Here is a 21,000-nt window from a genome sequence, read left to right as displayed (position 1 = left end):
AGATCCTGCTACCCAAAGCGTGGCCTGGGACCAGCAGTGTGAAATTTTAAGAAACAGGCTCTCAGGGCCCACTCAGAATTAGAATCTGCATTTTAACAAGACCCTTGGGTGATCTGTGTGTCGATTAAAGTGTGAGATGCATTTCCAGATCTCCCAGTAGATGCGATGCTGCTGGTCCATGGACCACGGACCACATTTTGGGTAGCACTTTAAAGGGCTATAAATTAGAAAGCAGCCCCCTGCCCCATCCCCCCACCGCCATAATGGCAACAAAAGGCTCCTTCTCATACTTCTTTCTCTAAGCCCATTATCCCCTTAGCCGCCTCCCCACATACGCCCAGGGAAGATGAGAAGGCTCTCTAGTTCCTAGATGGGAACAAAGGAGTGGGCCACCTCCACACTGGGCTAGAGACAGTATCCTCTGAGAAGCCCTTAGATCAGGAATAGTAGAGATCTGGGTCTCCAGCAAAAAAAAAAAGTATCGCCCCTGGGTCCTCTACTGGCCCAGGGAGGAGGTGAAGAGACATAAGGAAAGAACTTCTGGGGACAGTGGTCCCCAGTGTCACACTAGGTGTCACCTGCCCTAAGTCAGCTTCCAAGGCATGCAGATTCTCTGTCCCATTGATTTGAATCAATCTTAAACATGTGGCAGATTTCTCATTCACTCCACTCCACTGTACAGTGATAGGCTACAGTCTCATCCACTGTACAGTGATAGGCTACAGTCTCAGATGGATGTCCCCTCTTCAGGAGTCTAAATTTAAGCCTTGGGTAATTCAGTTATCCTTTCCTGAGCACTCACTCTATGCTACAGGCTGTACCTGCTGTGCCAGCTGTTCTGTCACCCCAGCCAGGAGCTTTGGGTCACAGAGATGCATCAGACAGGGTCTGCATCTGCGGGGGGGCAGGGGAGTCCACCCTCTGGCCCAGTGACAGGCAGCAAACACAGGCAGGCATAGATGATGTACTCACCACCTCGACTGCTCTGAGGCCCCTCCTGAGGTTGCCCACCTCCTTCTCCAGCTCTGCCAGGCTATGGGGAGCGGGGGGACACAGAGGGAGGGAGAGGAGCTGGGGTTAGTACAGGGCAGAGCAAACCCCAATGGCTTTGGGAGTCAGTGCACCCGGGTTCCAGCCCTGCTTTGGCTATTAACATGTTGCCCTGGCAGATCACCTCCCCTCTGTGCTCTGTCTGTGCTTCTGTAAAATAACGGGTGAAACTTATGTCCTATAGATCCTTCCAGATGGGAAATGTCATGCTGCATAGTGGAAGGTTTCCAACACATGGCCTCTGGCATGGATTTATTTTTATTACCATCAGGTAATGCTCATAAGCTCTTAACATGGTATCTTGCATGCAGTATGCCTTTGATGTGTATTAGCTATTTACCTCTGCGTTTCTGCTTCTATTGGAGATGCTTCTGTCAGCCTATATACGTTCAGGTCTGACTTCTCGCCTGTAGCAGATGCCCCTGGAGCCCGCCACCCCACCCCCGCCATCTCCTTGGACCATCCGTTGTAGTGGACAGCCCTGACTTCCAACCACTGAGCACTTTTTCTGTGGGCCAGAGCATTACTGCCCGCCCCCAGCCAGTGAGTGACAGGAGATGGTAGACGATGCCCATCTTACCCCTTGTGGGGATAATGGAGTGAGTGTCCTACACTGTCTCCCACACTCTGCAGGCAGGATTAAGCTCTGATTGCCTGCAGTGGTAAGCGGCTTAATAACAACCCCATTGCCGGCATTCTCCCCATCCCTGTCGCAATTCCCCACTCCCCACTTTGTTTCCTGAGAGAATCTCTGAAATGAGGATTTGAGGGCAAAGAGTGTCTTTTGTTGGGTTCTCCCAGAGCAAACCCTGAGATGCTGTTCATTCTGAGCCAGATCAGGATAGCCCCGAAGGAGGAAGTTTAGATGAGAGAGTGCAGGATCACAGGGAGAAGGAAGCCTCAAGAGGACCCCTTACTTGACTTTGGCGGCTTCTGGAAGGTGCTGCAGCTCAGAGGGCATGTTCAGGATGTCAGGGAAATGCTTCTCCAGGATCATGATCAGATAATGGAGCAGAGAGATGTTTCTGTGGGTGAAAGTCAGGTCAGGGGTACGGGGCCAAGGGAATTGGGAACGAGGGTCCGGTGGAAACTAGGGTGAGGTGTTAGGGGGAAGTTGTGGCATATTTTGGGAGGGTAACGGGGAGGAGGGGAGAGGCCAGGGTGGGGTGAGACGGAGGCTCCAGAAGCCGGCAGGTCCCACCTGTCGATGCTGGACTTGGTGTCGGCAATCTTGTTGAGGCTGGCCACCCGGAACCCGTAGGCGCTCCCACGCTGCCCTTTGTTCATGAAGTTACCAATGGCCAGGACGACCTCTAGCATCTGCGCTAGACGCTTGCTGCGGATCAGCTCCCGGGAGGCCAGCAGGATGGCTGGGGGAGGAGGGACAGGTGAGAGCCCCACATACACCAGGCCCTTGAACCCTAGGATGATGCCACCACAAAGTCCAGAAAAGGCGCCGTTAAGTGTCAGCGTCAGAGGGGCAGAGGCTATGCCCACAGCCCAGCAGACGATCTTCTCCACATCTAACCGCCTCCAGGGGAAGCAAACTCGCCAAAAGCCAATTCACCAAATAACGCTTTCTTAAAATGTGCCACCTCTTCCTAAGACTATGTTGGAGAATGTATCATCTTTCCTTGCATATATTTAAGGACTCTTAACATATTCTTTCTGTGGATATATGCAAGAATATAATACTTTGGGCTTCCCTGGTGGCACAGTGGTTAAGAATCTGCCTGCCAATACAGGGGACACGGGTTTGAGCCCTGGTCCGGGAAGATCCCACATGCCGCAGAGCAACTAAGCCCATGCACCGCAACGACTGAGCCTGCGCTCTAGAGCCCGCGAGCCACACCTACTGAGCCTGTGTGCCACAACTACTGGAGCCTATGTGCCTAGAGCCTATGTTCCACAACAAGAGAAGCCACTGAAGTGAGAAGCCCTCGCTCGCCGCAACTAGAGGAAGCCCGCACACAGCAACAAAGACCCACGCAGCCAAAAATAAATAAATAAATTTATTTTAAAAATATATATATATAATACTTTCACTTTTCTAAACCTAGTGATTAAAAATTTTAATTTCAGCATTTTACATACTATAGGACTGTTTCTGCCTCTTTTGAAGTGATGAATTTTGTTGATTTTTTTGGAAAGAAAAAAATCCCTGTCAATTATAACATCATCAATTGCAGTATTTTCATATTTTTGTTTTATAAGATAATGGTGTGCTTTGCAGTTGATGGTGTCTTAGATTTGATTAAATAGATTACTAGACAGCCTATTGAATACCATTTAAAAGAATTTTCCAACCTTTAGGCATTTAAAAATTTCCCTCCAATTCCTTAAATGATACCTTTCTTGGAAATACAAACTAAGGCTAACGGTAACCCAAACTTCAGTGTTTCATTCTGATGTGGGTACTCTGGCCCTTCCTCAGTTATTCTGTATTTAATGGTGGATCCGCAGAATTAGGATACAAATCCTACACTGAAAATTTGGCTGCCAGTTATAGAATATGATTTTGGATTATTAAATGTGGTGAGAAGATCAAACCACTGTATTATGATCTTTGGCTTCTGCCAAATTGAACATTCCTTAAGATGCTGCTATGAAGATTAAATGCAAACCATTTGACTAAAAGTTTGCAAAACTCTTCAAAAGCAGTTAAAGTAAGTACTGTAAAAAAAAAAAAAAGCTGTAGGGCTTCCCTGGTGGCGCAGTGGTTGAGAGTCCGCCTGCCGATGCAGGGGACACGGGTTCGTGCCCCGGTCCGGGAAGATCCCACATGCGCCACAACAGTGAGAGGCCCGCGTACCGCAAAAAAAAAAAAAAAAAAAAAAAAAGCTGTAAAAAAATGAGTAAGAGGTAAGGTTGGTCAGTGGCTTCTAAACTCAAACATCTGTCTATTCTGTGACCTAACAGTGGCAATACTCTTGATGAATAATTGAGTGGTTTCTAGTTTGTGTTTTTAAAAAATTCCATCTAGATTGGTTAAGTAAATTAGGGTATATTCATACAATGGAATAAAACGCAGCACTGAAAATAAATAACCCACTGCTCCCTGTAATAACAGGGATAACTTACAACATAATGCTGAACAAAAGACCAGCATAAAATTATTTGCACTATGTTATTCCATTTATAGAAAGTTCGAGATAGACAAGACTGCAGAGGATTTGGAGGAAGTAATGTTTGAGACGGGGACATGAAGAAGGGCTCTGGGGACTGGAAACGTTCCATTTCTTGACCTGTGTGCTGATCACTCAGGTGCATTCACTTTTGGATGATTCATCAATTAGGACTCTTAGGATTTGTGTACTTTTCTATGTGCATATTTCAATAACGAGTTTTGTTGCTGTTGTTGTTGTTTTTAAGTAAACTACTTCAGAGTTTCCGGCAAGGCATATTGGTTGGGATAGTTTTTCTAAGGTTGATATGCTGCTATTTGAAAAATCTGCAGAGGAATCCTAAAAATGCTAAAATGTTTGCAAAAACAGAAACTGACCAGAGTTCAAAGGGAATCAGTGTAAATGGGAAAACTCCCATACGCAACGCAGACATTTTAGATATAGTCATAATAATATATTCATGAATATATTCATAAGAATGTTTACATGTGAAGCCATATTCATCTCGACTTATACTCAGCGCATGTGTTCATAATGAGCATCGGTAAATTTGGTATATTCAGCAATGAACATATTCATAAGAAGAATATATTCAAGAATATGTTCATGAATATATTCATAGAAGAACTGGTAAATTTGTCAGATTAGATGAATTGGCTTTTGGCACACTGACCCAGAGGCCCTGCCTGGGGATGGAGGGATGCTGGGGACAGGGGTCAACAGCTCATCAAGCAGCTGGGATAGGCCAAATCGTCGCTCTTCCAGGAATATTTCCTGGGAGAACTGGAGGGAGGAGCATGGACCCCCAAGCCCTGCACGACCCTCACCTCGCTGCCCCCAGTCAAGCCCACTGACCTGATTCTCTCAAATACCACTTCAGCCACCTGCTCCCAAGTCTGGGACAGAAGAGACCCCCAGACCATTCTAGAACAGTAGCCATGGCGACAGCAGAGCGGCTGTTACTTTCCTCAGCAGGCTTTGCCATCCCAAACACGTCTCACTCGGCTTAGCTCGATGTTAAAGGGAAGCTCTTTCCTGAGCGCACACTGATGACCTCTCAGGGAGAGTTTAGGAGTGAGCTCCTAGGAGCAGGAAATTATCTGAGAATAAATCTACCTGGTGGCTAAACTGCTCTGGTTCCACAGATCCAAATGACAGGCGATTTGCTCACGTTTGCTCCACTGAGCCAAGATACACAAATAGTTGAACACATGCCTTGGGCTGAACCCCTTTATCTGCGCCTCACGCCCCAAAGGCAGTCAGCAGCAGGACAAAGAAGGCTGTGTGAAAGTAAGGACTCACCCATCGCCAGGGAAGGAGGTGCCTTCAGCCCTGCAGAGTCCTGCAGAGTCACCGTTGAGCCCTTTCCTTCCCCCTCAGACCAGTTATCTATGATCACACAGCCTGCGGACCCCTTGTTGCGTGCATGTACATGTGTGTGTGTGTCCGTCCAGATTACAGAAAACGTCTGCCTTTAACCCTGCCACACTCCACCTTAACCCTGGGAATCCTCCTGAAGCAGCTCATCAAACTCCAGGAAGGACCATTCTCTGGCCTGGGCCTCCCAGGGAGTGCAGGCAGCTTGGTGTCCAGCAGAGGGGGCCCATGCTCTGCTCTGCCCCCAGCCTGCCCCCCAGCATCCTGGACACTGGCTCTCTCATTCCAATCTGCTGATCCTCTTCTCACCGCAGATGAGCCTCACAGCCTCTCCTGCTTCTTCCCTCAGGGGTCCTCACGGCTGCCCACCCTCCTGACCACCTGCCTTTGCCCCCCCGGCTCCCTGTGCCTCTGTCCTCTGCCATCCCCAGGCAGTTCCAGGGACATGCCCTCTGGGAAGTACTACAGGACAAGAGGGAAGGGATGGATTCTGAAGAACGACATCTGCGTTCCTATCCTGGCTCCAGAACCTACCAGTAACACAGCCTTGGGCCACTGACATAGCCTCATCTTAGAAATGAGAGGATGGCCCCCATTGCATGGCGAGGACCAAACGAGACCATCCACGTGGAGGGTTTCACACAGTACTTGGCATGTGGTTCTCGTTTAATTACAAAGTCCTCACCTGAAAAAGGTGGGAGGGGTTCCCCACCTCAGCAAATCAGATTCCTCTGGGGATTCCGTTGCCCAAGTTCCTTTCTTAGTAGCTCACACTTAAAATAACACGTCCAGAGGTCCTCTCTGCACCTAGGACCTCTCAAGCAGAACAATCTGTGCCAAGAAGTGTTCTAGGTGCTTACTGTCATCATCATTTTTTCAGCATTTCTGTTCCAGGCTGGGGCAGATGTCAACAGATTCCCCACCTTGGAGAGCCTGCATGCTGAGGCACAGGGAATGGGGTGCATGGCCGGCACGTGTGCACATATACACAAGCGCATACATCTACAAAACTCATAGATTTACATCTTGTCCTTGACTTTGGTTTTCTGGGGGGAATCAAGAATAAGCAAGGAGGTTTCCTCTGTGCCTGTCCATTGCCTCCCATCCCCAGGTCTCCTCCCCAGCCCTCAGCCATACCTTCCACTTTGGGCTTGGCCTCAGCCAGTCGCTCCTGGAACTTCTTTTTGAAGAAGAGGGCCTGCAGCCGCTGCTGGTAGTGGTCGATCCTGTGGACAGGGCGGGCTGCATCGTGAGGCAGCACCCCCCCTCCCCCACCAGCCTCAGCCCCAGAGCAGCTCCAGCCCCCTCCTTGGCCCACCCGCCGCCTCCCGCTCCTGGCCGCGCCTGCTGCCCCTGACCTGCTCATCTCATAGAGGAAGCGGTCCGCACGGGCCATCCGCTCTATCTCATGCTTATGCTCCGCCAGGAGGTCAATGTCACTCTTCTCCGGGATGAACTTGAGGAGCTGCAAAGAGCAGGTGAAGGTCAGACGGGAAACAGGTGAGAAGCTGACATGGGGGATGGGCAGCCCATGGAAGCCCACACACTGACCAGGCTCAAGATGGGGAGGGCCCCCCATAAAAGAGACGTGCATCCTCATGGGGGTGGGTTATGTTTCACCTGCCCCAAGGGGACACAGGACACCCAGCTCTAGACTTCCTTCTTTTTATTTTATTTTTTTTACTTTTCAAAATTGAGATATAACTTACCTACAGTAAACTGTACTGTTCTTAAGTGTACAGCTCAATGATCTTTTCCTTTGTAAACCAACTTTATTAAGGTATAATTTACATAAAATAAAATGCATCCATTTTAAATGTGCAATTCAATGAATTTTGACAAAACTATCCACCCACTGAACCACCACCCAGATTAAAATAGGAAGATTTCCATCCCCGTACAAAGTTCCCTTGTGCTACTTCAGTAAGCCAAGCCACCCCCATCCCCCAGTGTAGCCTCTCAACTGAACTCTTATCACCTTAGACAAAATTTGGCTATTCTTGAACTTTATACACATGGACTCATGCTGTGTGTTCTCTCTGGGGTCTGGCTTCTTTCACTCAACATAGTATCTGAGGCTCCTCCATGTAGGTATTGGTAATCCATGTTTTATTCATTGCTGAACACTATTCTATTGTAGGAATATACCACAGTCTATTCACTTTCCTACTGATGGACAGCTGAGTTGTTCACAGTTTGGGGGGTTTTATAAATAAAATTGTTATAAATATTCCTATAGTTAGTGTTTGTACCCAGTGGGATTGTTAGGTACTAAGATAGGTATGTGTACTGCCAAATCGTTTTCCAAAATGGTTCTATCCAATGAGAGTTCCAGTTGCTTCACATCCTTGCCAACACCTAGCATTGTTGGCCTTTTCAATTTTAGCTATTTAGGTGGGTGGATGGTGCTACCTCACTGTGATTTACCATATTTCTCTGAAGACTAACAGTATTGAACATCTTTTACCGTATTTCTCTGATGACTGATAGTATTGAACCATTTGGAAATTCTCTTTCATCAAGTACCTATTCAAGTCTTTTGCTCATTTTTAAGTTGTTCGCCATTTTCTCACTGATTTGTAAAGTTCTTTGTTCTGAATATGAGATCCCTGTGATCTATACATAAAGCAAAGGTCTCCTAAAGCTTGGCTTGCCTTTTCACTCTAGTAATCGTGCCTTTTGATCTACAGAGTTCTTAATTTTAATGTCCAATTGATGGTGGTTTTGCTTGGTGTTTTCTGGGTTTCTCTTGAAGGACACATCAGACTGATGTGGAAGAGATTTGGGGGAGATATGGTTATGGGTCACTGCCTTTGCCCTGAGGCCCATGGTGGTGGTGGGGGGTGTCACTCCTCATATCTCCTTTCTGGGGGCCTCAATCCCCTGAAAAGATGCAGCCTTTTCTGGTCTCTCCTCAGAAAGGTTGGCCCAGGGAAGTTTCTGTAAACCTCTCCCTCATTCCTCCAGCCCCCAGCCCGATTTTTCCTTGACCTAAGAGACTCGGCCTCTGGGGTCTGTCGGGAAGGGGTCCGGCTGCCCCCTAGTTTCAGGGGCCTCACCTGCTCCAGCATGTCCTTAGCGAGGTCCTCCTGCTCGTCCATCTTCAAGATGGCCTGCCGGATCTCCTCGTTAGACAGCTTCAACCTAGGGCAAGAACCCTACCTTGAGCAGCCTGGCCTGGCCCCTCTGCTCAGGACAGACCCCAGACCTTCTCCTTCAGAAGCCAGAGCCCAGGCCTTCTCTCTCTCTCGCTTACATTTGATAGCATTCCCTCCTCTGCAAAGCCTTCTCAGACTAAACTCACATGGTTCACTCTACAACTCAATCCTGAGATATTTTAGTCTCTAGAGACGTGAGTCCCTGGTTTCTTGCTTGAGTCTCCATCCTAATGGACAGGGACATTTGGGAGGAAAAGGGCCATCTTCAGTGTAGACTGAGACAGGGCGAAGAGTTTCTGAACCTCCTCTTCATGCCGAAAATACCCACGGCATCTCCACGGGAGGATGGGAATATGGGCAGGTCACTAAGGGGGCAGTTTCCTGTTTCCTTCAAGACAGAACAGGTCTCAGTCTTCCGACAGCGCCTCAGGTCCCGCACAGCTGTTCCAACGCGTCTTGCTGTCTGGGAGAGGGAGAAGCAACCCCCTACACACACGTGCACACACACACACACACACACACACACACACACACACACACACACACACCCACACACACAGCCCCTCCAGATGCACACCCATTGGGAGGCCCTGGGGAAGCATTAAGGGGGAGAAACTGAGGCTTAGGACCTTGTGGGGAGGAAAGCGGGGATGGACGGCCGGGGGCAGCTGGGGCAGTGCTAAGAATAGTAAGGGAGGCGGTGACCTCTGACCCCGGCTCCGGCGGGGAGGCCCCGCACAGAAGCTATGCTGTTAGTGCAGATACTGCCCTGTTTGTTCTGCAGCCGCGGGAAATGCTTGGGGGCTGAGATCATGCTGCTCTGTGGCCTGAGCGGAGCGGGGCCCTCCATGGGCTTAGAGCAACTCCGCTGCCAGACGCTGACCAGGCTGGTCAGGGGCCTCGTGATGGGGCAGTTTCCTGTCTGCAGAGCCCCTCACTGCTGCTCAACATGGGCTCCCGGGAGAGGGTTCGAGATCAGGGGGCCCCTGCCGCCCCAGGGGACAGCCAGGAGATGGGGGGAGGCCAGAGACTCCTATCACCCCATTCCTCTGCCAGGCACCTCTCTCCCCCAGGCACTCAGCTCCATCATGTTTCTCTCTAGCCCCAGCTCAGGCCTCTGCTTCCCGGGGACCCAGTCCCTCCCACCTGCAACCTACTGTGGAGCAGGGGCCATAGACGCAGGGCAAGCACCTACTTAGAGAGAAGGATGATGCAGTTCTGCGCCCTCCGGCCGTCAATGACCGACAGCTCTTTGACCTTGCGCGAGGCCAGGTAGATGTCCTCCGTGGAGCCCAACTCTTTCTGCAACCGACAAGCCAAGTAGAAAGGGTGAAGTGTTTTCCCCAGTCCTCTTCCTGCCTACCCCCCACCCAGGAGCCACCCCCGTGCCAAGCAGGGAACGCTCCTGGTGTGAGCGGAAGAAAGAGAGGGAAAGAAAAAGACAGGAGAGAGAGAGGAGGGTGGTTAATATCTGACTCCAATGGGAGGCTCTGGGGCTTTACCCTGGGCTAGAATGGGTCGGGGGCAATAAGAAGCCCCCTTATCAGAGACTGCCCTCTGTGGGCAAACTAGATGGGGAGTGACTGACCCCTGTGGCTGTGTAGTGTGATCTACACTGTGTCCCAGACAATCAACCCCTACCATCCCCCCCAGCCCACCCAGAGAGCCTCCCCAATCTTATGACGAGAAGCTGGTTCCAAGTCCCCGTAAGGTCACAGTTCCTGGACCCCTCCCTGGGGACTTCAAGCACAGCCCAGCGTGCCCACGGTGGAGGGCATCCACAAGTTCAGAGGTGGGGAAACTGAGGCACAGCTCCTTGCAAAGTTCTCTCCTCTGGGGTTCCAGTGGGCAATTCCCAAGAAATCGAAGATCCCCTGGCCTTCTCTTGGCCCCTGGTGAGCTAGACAGGAGACCGTTTCTTCCTTTGGGAGGTCCTTCCAAGCACATGCTCCAGGTTGGACGACTCCAGGGGCTGCCACTCACATCACTGCCTTTGTGAACTGTGGCCCCGGAATCGTGCAGTGCCCAGCCTGTGCAGTCTTACAGGACGGCCTTGCCTTGGGCCTAGCGGGTAAGACAAGAGACCTAGAGGCTTTCTCTTCACCCCAGTAGACATTCACCTCCACTGCTGGTAGGGGTCTGCTTGCATTAGCTCCCTTCCCTAGATTTCTGCTTTTTCTTTGGGGACACTCCCTGACGCCACCCTGTTAAGATGGGTAAAAAGGCAGAAGGTAGAACTGACAAACCCGCTCTTTGGGGCCCAGTACAGGGCAGCAGCCCAGCACAGTGGTTAAAAGTTGGAGTGTCCAGAGCCCCAGGAGTGACTCACCTGCTGGCAAGGATTAGTTATCAGCTCCTAGGCAGGTAGCAGCCACAGCCAATAGAGAATTAAACATGCACAACGTTAGCCAAGAGGTTTGGGGACCCACCAACAGTAGGAAAGACATGGGGACCCCTCAGCATCTACTGTCTGCCCCATCCCAGTGAGACCCCCGTGGCTGGAGATGGAGACCTGCAAGTAGCACTGAACAGGAGCTGCTTCTAGCAGACATACACTCACAGAGAAGCCAGACCAAGCAGATTAAGGCAGCCTCTCCTGAGTGCCCCGAGCCCAGGGGGACCACCACTCCCCAGTCGGACCAGGCCCCCGAGCTGCCCCACCCCAGGCCTGGGCTGCAGTCCTTCCTGCTCCTCTGCTGGGAATCTGCCCAGAAGCCAGAGGGCATTCCTGCACCCCTGCATGACTTCATCGTTCAAAATAGGGGAGGAGACACAACCACAACGGAACTTGAGCTGAAAGCATGTGAAAGTTGCATTCACTGAGACACAGAAAAGCAGGCGTCCCTGAACTTTGCTCCTTACCCTTTGCCCCTTGTCTGTCTTTTGATCTCCAAGGGAGCAGACGGGGCAGAGCCCACCCCTGGTCCTCCCTTCCTGACCCGGGGTGAGGCTGAAGTCACTAACTCAGGACACGCAGAGAGCACAGAGGGAAGACCACGCTCAGAGGACCGTCCCTGTCCCACGCACCCCGGACCCCAAGACAGAAAGAGGGGGCGACCAGGGCAGCACAGCCTCTGGGTCTCCAGCCTTGCTGCTGTGAATTCAACACCCCAGAGTCCGGGCGACCTGCAGAGTGACAATAGTCCAGGTGAGCCCAGCCCTGAAACAGGGTGCTGGACTGAGCTGGCTCAAAGAGACGAGGGGAGACAGAGCAGGGCGCTGTCCGTCTTCACTCTCCTCCACTCCCCAAACTGGGAGGCCCCAGGCCCAGCCTGTCCTAAACCCCGGAGTCCCTCTTTCCGCCCAGCCCCCACCGTAGCCCTACCTCAGGGCCCTGGAGACGGGGTGGGCCAGGCTGGAACCCTGGCCCGGAGGAAGATTCTCAAAATAGGGGGAGGCGTGCGCTCGCCCAGGACTGACATCCCCCCGGCACACACTCCCTCCATCCCTGGCTCGGGAGCACTGATCACAGGAGCAGCAAATGCTCCAAAGAACTTCTTCCTGCCCCAGCTGGCCACAGCTGTTGCCTGCACCATGCCAGCCGGACATGGGCACAGGGCTAAAAGTGCTTCCTGGAATTAGGGGTAAAGAATCAGAGGCCTAGAGCACCTACATTGAAGTTAAACAAACAACCATCCGGTTTTCCTAAACCCCTCAGGCAGGGCCAGAGCCCCGCCCCCACCCTGCACCCCTTTGGCTAGTCCCCCAGGAGCAGTCACACGCGCTCTCGGTCCTGCCCGCCCTCAGGAAGGGTCATCCACAGCTCTGGCCTTGGCAGAAAGTAGTGGGGAGACCGGCCACGACATGCCGCCTCTGCCCAGGAGCCAAGAGGGCCCAGACCCCACTCACAGGCACCTGGGGAAGTCCTCAGGGCTGGAACCTGAAGTCAGTGGAGAAAACATGGAAGAAGACAGCACAGCCTGGGGAGGAGACAACTCCTGGGAGGCGGGCCAGAGACAAAGCAAATGCTCCGAAGGCTCTAGGCTGCTAATGCCCCGGTTGGACCTCGGAGGAAGGCCCCCAGCTCTGCAATGCAGATTCCTGGCCCCTCACATTCATGGGAGGGTGAGGTCGGAGAATCGGCATTTTTGGCCAACCCAGCAGGTACTGCCTCAGGAGCGCCCGCGTCCTGACACCAAGCCCACTCCCTGTCCTGCCTCGGGAAGAGCAGGCTTGCTGGTCAGCCTCTGTATGCAGTGTCTGCAGAGCAAAGCCAGGGCCTCTCTTGGCCAGCCCCAGCCCCAGCCTCAGCCCCGCAGTGTGACCTGAAGCAGCTCCACCTTCCTTGAAACATTAGCATCCTCTGCTCGACTCCTGGGAGTGTTGGGAGATGAAAGTATAGCGGAAAATGTGGTGGAAAAGTTATAATGCCTTGTAGGTGTAGTTCCTAGATCCCAGGGCCAGAAAAAGAGCAAGGTCAACAGTGGCCTGGCCCTGCTACTCTACCTCCAGTGCTCCAAGACCAAAGAGAGAAATGAACAACGTATTATTTCACCACTTGACGTGCAAATACAAACTAATACAATGGGATGTTTCCCCCTAGGCACTGCACCCCCCTAACTCATATCTGTGTCCCCAGAAAGAACATGGTACCTGATAAAGAATAAAATCAATTCAGTATATGTGGAAGGGAGAGGGAGGGAGGAAGAGAGGAAGAGAGGGGCTGAAGGTTGAGTTCAAAGGGTGTGTGTGAAGTCAAGACCAGAAGTCAAGACTCAAGACGCTAGAGGGGGCAGGGTGTTACCTGATGCCTCTGATAAGCTGAAAACATTTTTTCAAAGTCCGCGAGGTCCAGAATCCGAAACACCTGCATGTCATCAATCTCATTCCAGATGGTGCCAGGGACACGCTCCTAAGATTCAGGGAAGGGAGGAGACCCCGTGGCTGACTCAGCTCCTTCATGATGGAGATGTGCGATGCCTCCCTAACCCCACCTGTCCTTCAGGTGCACACAGGCCCATAGCCAGGCTCTCAGACCTTCAGAAGGGCGTCGATTCCTCCCCCTCCCCTCCTCTTCAATACTCTGCTCCAGGGGAGAGGCCACAGACAATCTCCTTCTCCTCCTTTTCACTTGGGGTTACATGTAAGCACGTTCCAGAAATCAAGGGAGCGCTGGAGTGATGGGTGGGCAAGTATGAAAAGAGGGTATGAAACTCCTTCCAGAAAAACCAAACCAAACCAGTGTTCTCAGAGCACTTTCCCCCAAGGTCAGGGTTGGCTGGAGTCATGGCAGGAAGAGTGCCCACACATACTTGGGATCCTCAAATCTTCAGGGCTGACTGTATTTCCTGTATCTGAGATGGTCATTTTCTCTCCCAGTGGTCTTCCTCCCACTTTCCCAGATTCCCAGAAAGTGGACGCATGCCAAAGGCTGGGACATCCTGGCCCCTTTTTAGTGGCTGCCCAGGCCAGCAAGACTCGGCCACAAGTTCCCATTGGTCAGAGGGTGTCCCATCCCTCATAACTGGAATGGACCCAGGGGTTACATTCCAAGGTCTCTCAGCTCAGGCACTGCCCACCTCTGTGTAGGACCCTTGCACCGAACCCCACTCCGGGGATCTGGGGAAGAGCTGTTGGCCACGCCAGGAATGCCTTAGTGGTCTTGTAACATCCCAGTAATGGCTTCGAGGGCCGAGATGAGAGTCCCCCTCCCAGGACCCCTCACCTCGTCCAGAGCTTCGCTGTCCTTTAAATTAGAACCTCCCCACCCCCCTCTGCCTGCGGGCAGCCAGGGACCTTCCTTATTGCCGATGCCTCCTCCTCCCTCCATCATCCTCAGCAAGGCTCCGAGAGAGAAACGTACCCTTCACTCACTTTTATTTTCTTAAACTCTGGAAAGGGGAGGCGAGGCCAGAGCAGGGCGGGTGGGGACATTCCTGTGGCCTTCCTAAGGCCAGGGACCCTCTTGTGGAATGCTGGGCTGGGAAGCTCGGAGCAGCAAGGGATGCAGGCAACCGGCCAAACCCAACACAGACGCATTCTTCTCATGGCAGAAACAACCAGTGTGTGTGTGCGCGTGTGTGTGTGTGTGTGCGCGTGTGTGTGTGTGCGCGTGTGTGTGTGTGCGCGTGTGTGTGTGTGTGCGCGTGTGCGTGTGCGCGCGCGCAGGAGCATGCATGGGTCAGGGGAGGGGGCTAGGATGAGGAGCCGGACTCCTGGACAGAGAGAAGATGGGAAGGGGAATTGGATCGGGGAAGGCGGGGAGGGGGAGCTTCTAACTCATTCTCCATCTAAATCTAGACCCAGGGTGGAGGTGGGTGGAGAGGGAAGGCCCGTAGCGGTAAAGCTGCCCACTGCTCTTATTCTCAGGGAGGCCAGGATGCGAAGGAAAGTGCTGGAATGACAGAGCTGGATGTTCAGCATCCGGAAGAGTTTCCCCTGAGACAACAGACAACCCAGGATCTGCCTCACTGTCTCCCAAACACTCTCCCTTCCCCACGGTCACCAGAAGGACCTGCGACCCTTCTTGAAGGTGCAGCTGAGGTCTGAGGCCAGAGAGATGTACGTCCATTCCTAACATCCTCTACATCCTAAAGATGCGCCCACCTCATACAATCGTTCTTGAATTTTTATACCCCTCTGGCCAAAGACCTCACCACTCCCAGTCTAGATTCCTGGGGCTTCTGCCCCTCTAGAGACATCCTTTATAAGCCAGGGAACTCTTTCTCAAAAACACATTTCATTACATTTCCCTCCTCGAGCATTTGGGGTCAGACAGCCCCTAAGTGAAGCTGTTGGCAAACAGAGGGGTTCTCTTCTCTTCCCATGAAAGGAAACTGAGTCTCAATCATGTTTACCTGACTGAACTGGAGTGAGGATTAAGTGAGAGAACACACTTAAAGCACACATGGTAGTCCCACTAATAATAACTCATCTAATATTCTTATTTTAAAGGTTTTCTATGTGTCAGTCACTGTTCCAAGTACTTTGTATGTATTAAGTCAATTCTCACAACAACACTTTGATCTGGTTATCGTAATTACCCCCATTTTACAGATTGGGAAACTACAGCCCAAATGATGAAATAACCTGAATTTAGTCATGCAACTAAAAGACCGGGAATGGGATGATAAGTTCACTAATATGACTCGAAGCCCCCCCTCCCTCACCCCTGCTGCTACATCTCCCACCAGGGCTCCTCATCATGTGCTCCATCAAACCTGGACTTTCCAGTCTAGGAATGAGACTCCGGCCTGCTCTGGGCCCCTGAGGAATTGATATAGGCTTTATTATTACTGGACCCCAGAGAAAATCCTAAGCACAAAGCTCTTTAAGATGAAAATCTTACAAAAACATTAGGTGCCTTGTTTGCCTTCCTTAATTGTTGAGATGCCTAATCAACCCTTCATTACATGTTTCAAACCTTAAATTATAAGTTGTAAGCACAGGAAGCAAAAACAAAATTCTTTTTTTTTTTAAACCACAATTAAAAAAATATTATTTCTGATCATGAACAATGAATGTTTCCACACTGCCTACGACCTTTGGTTCTGCAGAGCTGCTTGCCTGCTTGTATGCAGCTGGCCTTTCTGGCTGGCCTTCTGACCATGGAGAAGTATCCACAGGGCAGAACTGTGTGATGCAGTTGTTAAGGAACTTTAACAATGTCCCTTCAAAATGCTGCTAACAGGTGGCTCTACAATTTGAATAACTCAGACTGGAGATGTTATCAGAAGCCCAGGAGGCAATGAATGGGCTGTATTCATGCTTCGTCTTTCCACTTAGATAACAAAACCAGAGGTAGAAGGAATCAGAGATCATCTCGCAGACAAGCAAACAGGTACGAAATGAATGATTTCTGCAGATCACACCGTTAGGTGGAGCCAAACCTGATTTGGTTAGAGGTTAGAACCTCTCCTGCAACCCATCCCCAGGACCTCAGGGTGTTTCCTTGGACACACTTCCTAATTTGCCAGATCCAAAGCTCTTTCAGGGCAACGTTATGTCTCACCTTTTATTATCATCCATCACAGCCCCCAGCAGAAAGCTTTACACAAAGCAGGCCTCAGACTGATGGGCTAGCTGGTCTACCACCAGGAGAAGGCACCTAGCAAACTAGCTGACCATCTACTTAGCAATCTGTGTCTCCTCCCACTCTAAGTCTCCACTGGAGCTAATTTAAGCTCACAGAGTGGTATGGTAATGAATTCCCCAAGAATCAGTCCCCTGGCCCCATACAACAAGGTTAGAGGGCATCCATCAGTCCCAGCTCCAAACTGTTTTTGGAGGGTGAACGTGAGTCAGGTTAACTGAGGCCAGTTCTACTGTATCTATTTACCTCAAGGATGAAGCCACTGGTCCTCTTAAGAGGACATAGTACAGAACCAGAGCAGTGCTTGGCCCAGGCTGGAACTGGCTTTCAATTACCAGGGGTCCGACGCGACCCAGGGCATCTCTACTCTACGCTCATGAGAATCCAATAGAGGAATCAACTGCCACATGTGGGCCTGGGATGGGTGGTTCTTAGTGGATAATATTCAGGAGGGCCTCTCACTGCTGAGCAGTCTAGAAAAGTAGCCAGTGTTTGCACCTTCCCCTGGGAGGATGCCAAAATGGCTACACCTTGATATCAAACTCTTCATTGCCCCTGCCCTGCTACCCTGTCATGGCCTCATCATTTCAGTCCTCTGTACACATTGCCCTGCTCTTTACCATCTCTAGACCCAGGCCCAAGATCTTCACCTATATGTTCCACCCTTTTCCTCAAATCAACCCAATCCTTAACATTCTAGCCAAGCCCTTGTCTCGTCTAGAAAGCACCCCTGCTTGGCCCTATATTACTCCAGTAACCCTCAGCACACTCATATTCCATTCGTAGGTGGCTCTGCCAATGTGAGCATCACCGCATGCCAAGCCATCTCCTCCCTGTGCTCTTCCCAATAGACAGCCTGGCATCAGCAACCCCATCTTCTGCATCCACTGTGCCTACCCTTACCCCCATCAAAGCAAGCACCCAAGGTGGAGATCTGCAAATAGCGGGTTATCAATCCATAGGGCTATAACTGTCCCAGGCTGTAGGAGAATGGATCCACTGACCTCTTCCTTGCTACTCACCTCATTCAGCTTGACCCAGTTGAAAGACTTCAGTGGGTGTGAAGGCTGGGGGACACACTTCTTCCTGAGCGGGACATCACTGCTGGGGAAGGGGTCTGGGGGGAGCGGCAGGCCCATGCTGAAGCAAGGTGGGGCCCCGGGGGGAGTGGGAGGCCCACCGGGGGGCAGAGGGGGTGGTGGCGGTGGGGGACAGCAGGCGAACGGTAAAGGGGGCGGGGGTGGAGGCAGGTCACTGGTTGTCATCGAGGAAGACAAGGTAAGTGGGCCCCCAGGGGGAGGTGGGGAGGATACAGGTCCTGTCTGTGGGGAGACAGAGACATCAAAAAGACAAAGCATCAACAAGGATGCCTTTCGAGTCCGCCATCACTGTGCCTTCCCTTACTCTTATTCTCCACCTAGACTAGACCCCGAAGCCTGCTCTCACCTCCCACACACATTTTTTTTGTGTGTGTGTGGTGCGGGCCTCCCTCTGCTGCGGCCTCTCCCATTGCGGAGCACAGGCTCCGGACGCGCAGGCCCAGCGGCCATGGCTCACGGGCCCAGCCGCTCCGCGGCACGTGGGATCCTCCCGGACCGGGGCGCGAACCCGGTTCCCCTGCATCGGCAGGCGGACGCGCAACCACTGCGCCACCAGGGAAGCCCTCCCACACACATTTAAGCCCTGTTTTCTCCCTCTGCATCCTGCACATCCAACACACAGATACACACACAAGGCAAACACAGACACAGTGGACAAAGCACGGTGTGCTTCCTGGGACAGTGTCACCCGGAGGAAGGAACGCTGTTTTTGTCTAACACAGGTGCCAACCTTGCAGCCTCAAGGGTCCCCTCTATCCCGGTCTGAGGTCTCCTCCATGCTGGGGTCCCCACCTCCACCCCACGCCTGCTCTTCCCCCCACTGGCCTGAAGGTCTCGGCTCAACTATGTAAAAGCAGAGGAGGGGCCACATACTGAGATTTCACTGAGTTGGGCCACCAGCTCTGCCACTTGTCCCCGAGCCTGGCGCAGCTCCTGGGACTCTCGGGCCAGCTTGTCCTTCATTTTGTTCAGTGTCCGCATCATCTCTTCCCTCTCCAACGTCTTGGTCTCGCATTCCCGCTCCTTCCTCTCCAGCCTGCTTACCAGCTCCGCGTGTTCTGGGATGGAGGAAGGACAGGAGGGGAAATGGAAAGAGAGGATGTGAATGCGTGTGTGTCCTTCTACAAAGGAGGAAATGGGGTCCTGGGCTGGGCAGGGGAGGGGTGGGGAGCAGGTAGCGGGTTTGGGCAGAGCCCCTCACCTTTCCGGAACTTCTCCGCTTGGTCTCGCCACTGTTTCACTTCGTTCTCGTTGATAAGCCTGGTGGAGAGTGAAGGGTCTCTTGACTGTTTGCTCCCAGCTTCCCAGAAGACATGGCATCTTCCAGTTCCCCACACTGGTACCCTGATCTCCAATCTGTCCAGCCACATCAAGGAGGCTAGGATTTTGACTCTCCAGATGTCTCTCCAGGTCCCATCCCTGACAAGTTCTCATTACCTGTCTCTCCATGGTCTGAGAAAGCTGAAAGGACCCTTAGAGTCCAACCCCTCTGGGATAGAGTTGAAGTTCCTAAGACCAGAAAAGGAGATGACTGCTAACTCGTGGTAAAGCCAGGACTAAATCCCAGGTTTCCCTTAGTTGTATGATGATTTGTACCCCTTTGTAAAAATAGGTTCTCGCATCTGAGAGAGATCAAAATATTGGCCTCACCATGGTCCAGACTTCCAATGACCAATGTGTGAGAGCAAGAGAAATCACCCACCCCAGTAACACAGAGTAAGTGGGTAGAGGGTAAAGAGGGGATGTGTCTAAATCATAGGAAACCCCTTCATTCTTGTCAAACTCTCATTACAAGCAGTGAAAATGAAGCTTTTAGCCAGACATCAAGGTATAAGAGTGGTGAAATTCCAAGGTGAGATCTCAATAATCATTTCTTTTGTAAATCTGAAAACACAGAGGAGTTAGATCCATGACTCCTGGCCTCCTCAAACAGGTCAAGGATATAAAGAGGGAGTGAAGTATGATGGCGGAAATAATTTGCAAATAGATTTCTTTGGAGAGAGCCATTATCATCCTCTCTGGCGGGGGGCGGGGGGGGGTCCTCCTTCAGTACCATCTAGTGAAGTGACTTCTTTGCGCCCACCCAGAGGGTCTGACCCATGTTCCCTGACACTGGGAGGGAGGCATGGTGGACTGGGGCTAGGCAGGTCCAGAGGGTAGGCGGAGACCCGTGACACTCCAAGAATTTGTTAGTATGAGAGACTGCATGAGGGTTTCTCATGAGCCAGAGAGCAACGTGGAGGAATTAGGCTGAAGCTATTTTAAGTCTCATCCAAAAAGTCCATCTGGGAGAAAACTGGACACTTCAACAGTGTACGTCTACGTGTATTGTATTGCCAGTGAATCAGGACCTGATGTAAGGGATGGTGCCAAGCAGGCCTGGAGGGAAAAAAAAGAAAAACATGTGTCGCCAGCGACCAGGGTTTTGTAGCGAGACGAACCCAGCAAGGAACTTCTGAAGACCCCAGGAATACATGTCATATCTTTATCCATGTGCCAAGCCCAGAGAGCAGGAAGCCTATTTACTAAGTTACCTGATCAAGTAGGGTCTTTTCCCTTTCTCCTTCCTGCCCCCATGCTGCCTCTGGTGGGGGTCAGAAAATGGTTAGCTAGAGGAAAGGGGGGTAGGGTAGAAGGGGCTAGAAGAGAAACAGAACACAGAAAAAGAAGCCAACCATCTCTCTCTCCCTCTCTCTCACACACTCACTCTCTCTCTCTCTCTCTCTCTCTCTCTCTCTCTCTCTCTCCCTCTCCCTCTCGCTCTCGCTCTCTCGCTCTCTCTCTCTCGCTCTCTTGCTCTCTCGCTCTCACACTCTCTTCCCACTGCAGCTTCCAGCCCCAGTCCAGGGAGGAGACAGATTTAAGGCTAAATCCAATCTAGAATATTGATTCACGTCTGAGACTAGCCCTTCTACTTGCAGATTTGAGACTATGTTGGCAGCTGAAAGTGAGCTTAGGACTCCCATTGTCCAAGAAGCAGCAAAATCTTCATTGCACCTGAGGAGTTGTCATCCTCTGGCAGAGAAAAAGCTTCTCCACTAAGTAATGTAAAGAATTAGTAGAAGATAAAAATAAAGCTGCCTTCACTATTTACAATAGCCAAGACATGGAAGCAACCTAAATGTCCATCAACAGAGGAATGGATAAGGAAGATGTGG

The 21,000-nt window shown here is 51.5% G+C and overlaps 1 protein-coding gene across 4 annotated transcripts in view; it reads right to left on the bottom strand.

Moving 5' to 3' along the window:
- Window positions 1-21,000, bottom strand: part of DAAM2 (dishevelled associated activator of morphogenesis 2) — a 116,795-nt gene that overhangs the window by 2,039 nt on the left and 93,756 nt on the right. For all 4 annotated transcript variants that reach the window (XM_024121786.3, XM_055080204.1, XM_055080206.1 and 1 more), the window contains exons 12-22: window positions 19,044-19,102; window positions 18,716-18,900; window positions 17,765-18,064; window positions 13,455-13,562; window positions 9,906-10,012; window positions 8,612-8,696; window positions 6,911-7,017; window positions 6,690-6,778; window positions 2,252-2,420; window positions 1,968-2,075; window positions 973-1,033 (exon numbers count right to left, since the gene is read on the bottom strand). In XM_024121786.3, the coding sequence (XP_023977554.1) occupies window positions 973-1,033; window positions 1,968-2,075; window positions 2,252-2,420; window positions 6,690-6,778; window positions 6,911-7,017; window positions 8,612-8,696; window positions 9,906-10,012; window positions 13,455-13,562; window positions 17,765-18,064; window positions 18,716-18,900; window positions 19,044-19,102 (1,378 nt within the window). The remainder of the gene's footprint in view (window positions 1-972; window positions 1,034-1,967; window positions 2,076-2,251; window positions 2,421-6,689; window positions 6,779-6,910; window positions 7,018-8,611; window positions 8,697-9,905; window positions 10,013-13,454; window positions 13,563-17,764; window positions 18,065-18,715; window positions 18,901-19,043; window positions 19,103-21,000) is intronic.

The sequence above is a fragment of the Physeter macrocephalus genome, chromosome 18, assembly GCF_002837175.3.
Source record: "Physeter macrocephalus isolate SW-GA chromosome 18, ASM283717v5, whole genome shotgun sequence".
Lineage (NCBI taxonomy): Eukaryota > Metazoa > Chordata > Mammalia > Artiodactyla > Physeteridae > Physeter > Physeter macrocephalus.
This window is presented reverse-complemented; position numbering and strand designations above follow the sequence as displayed.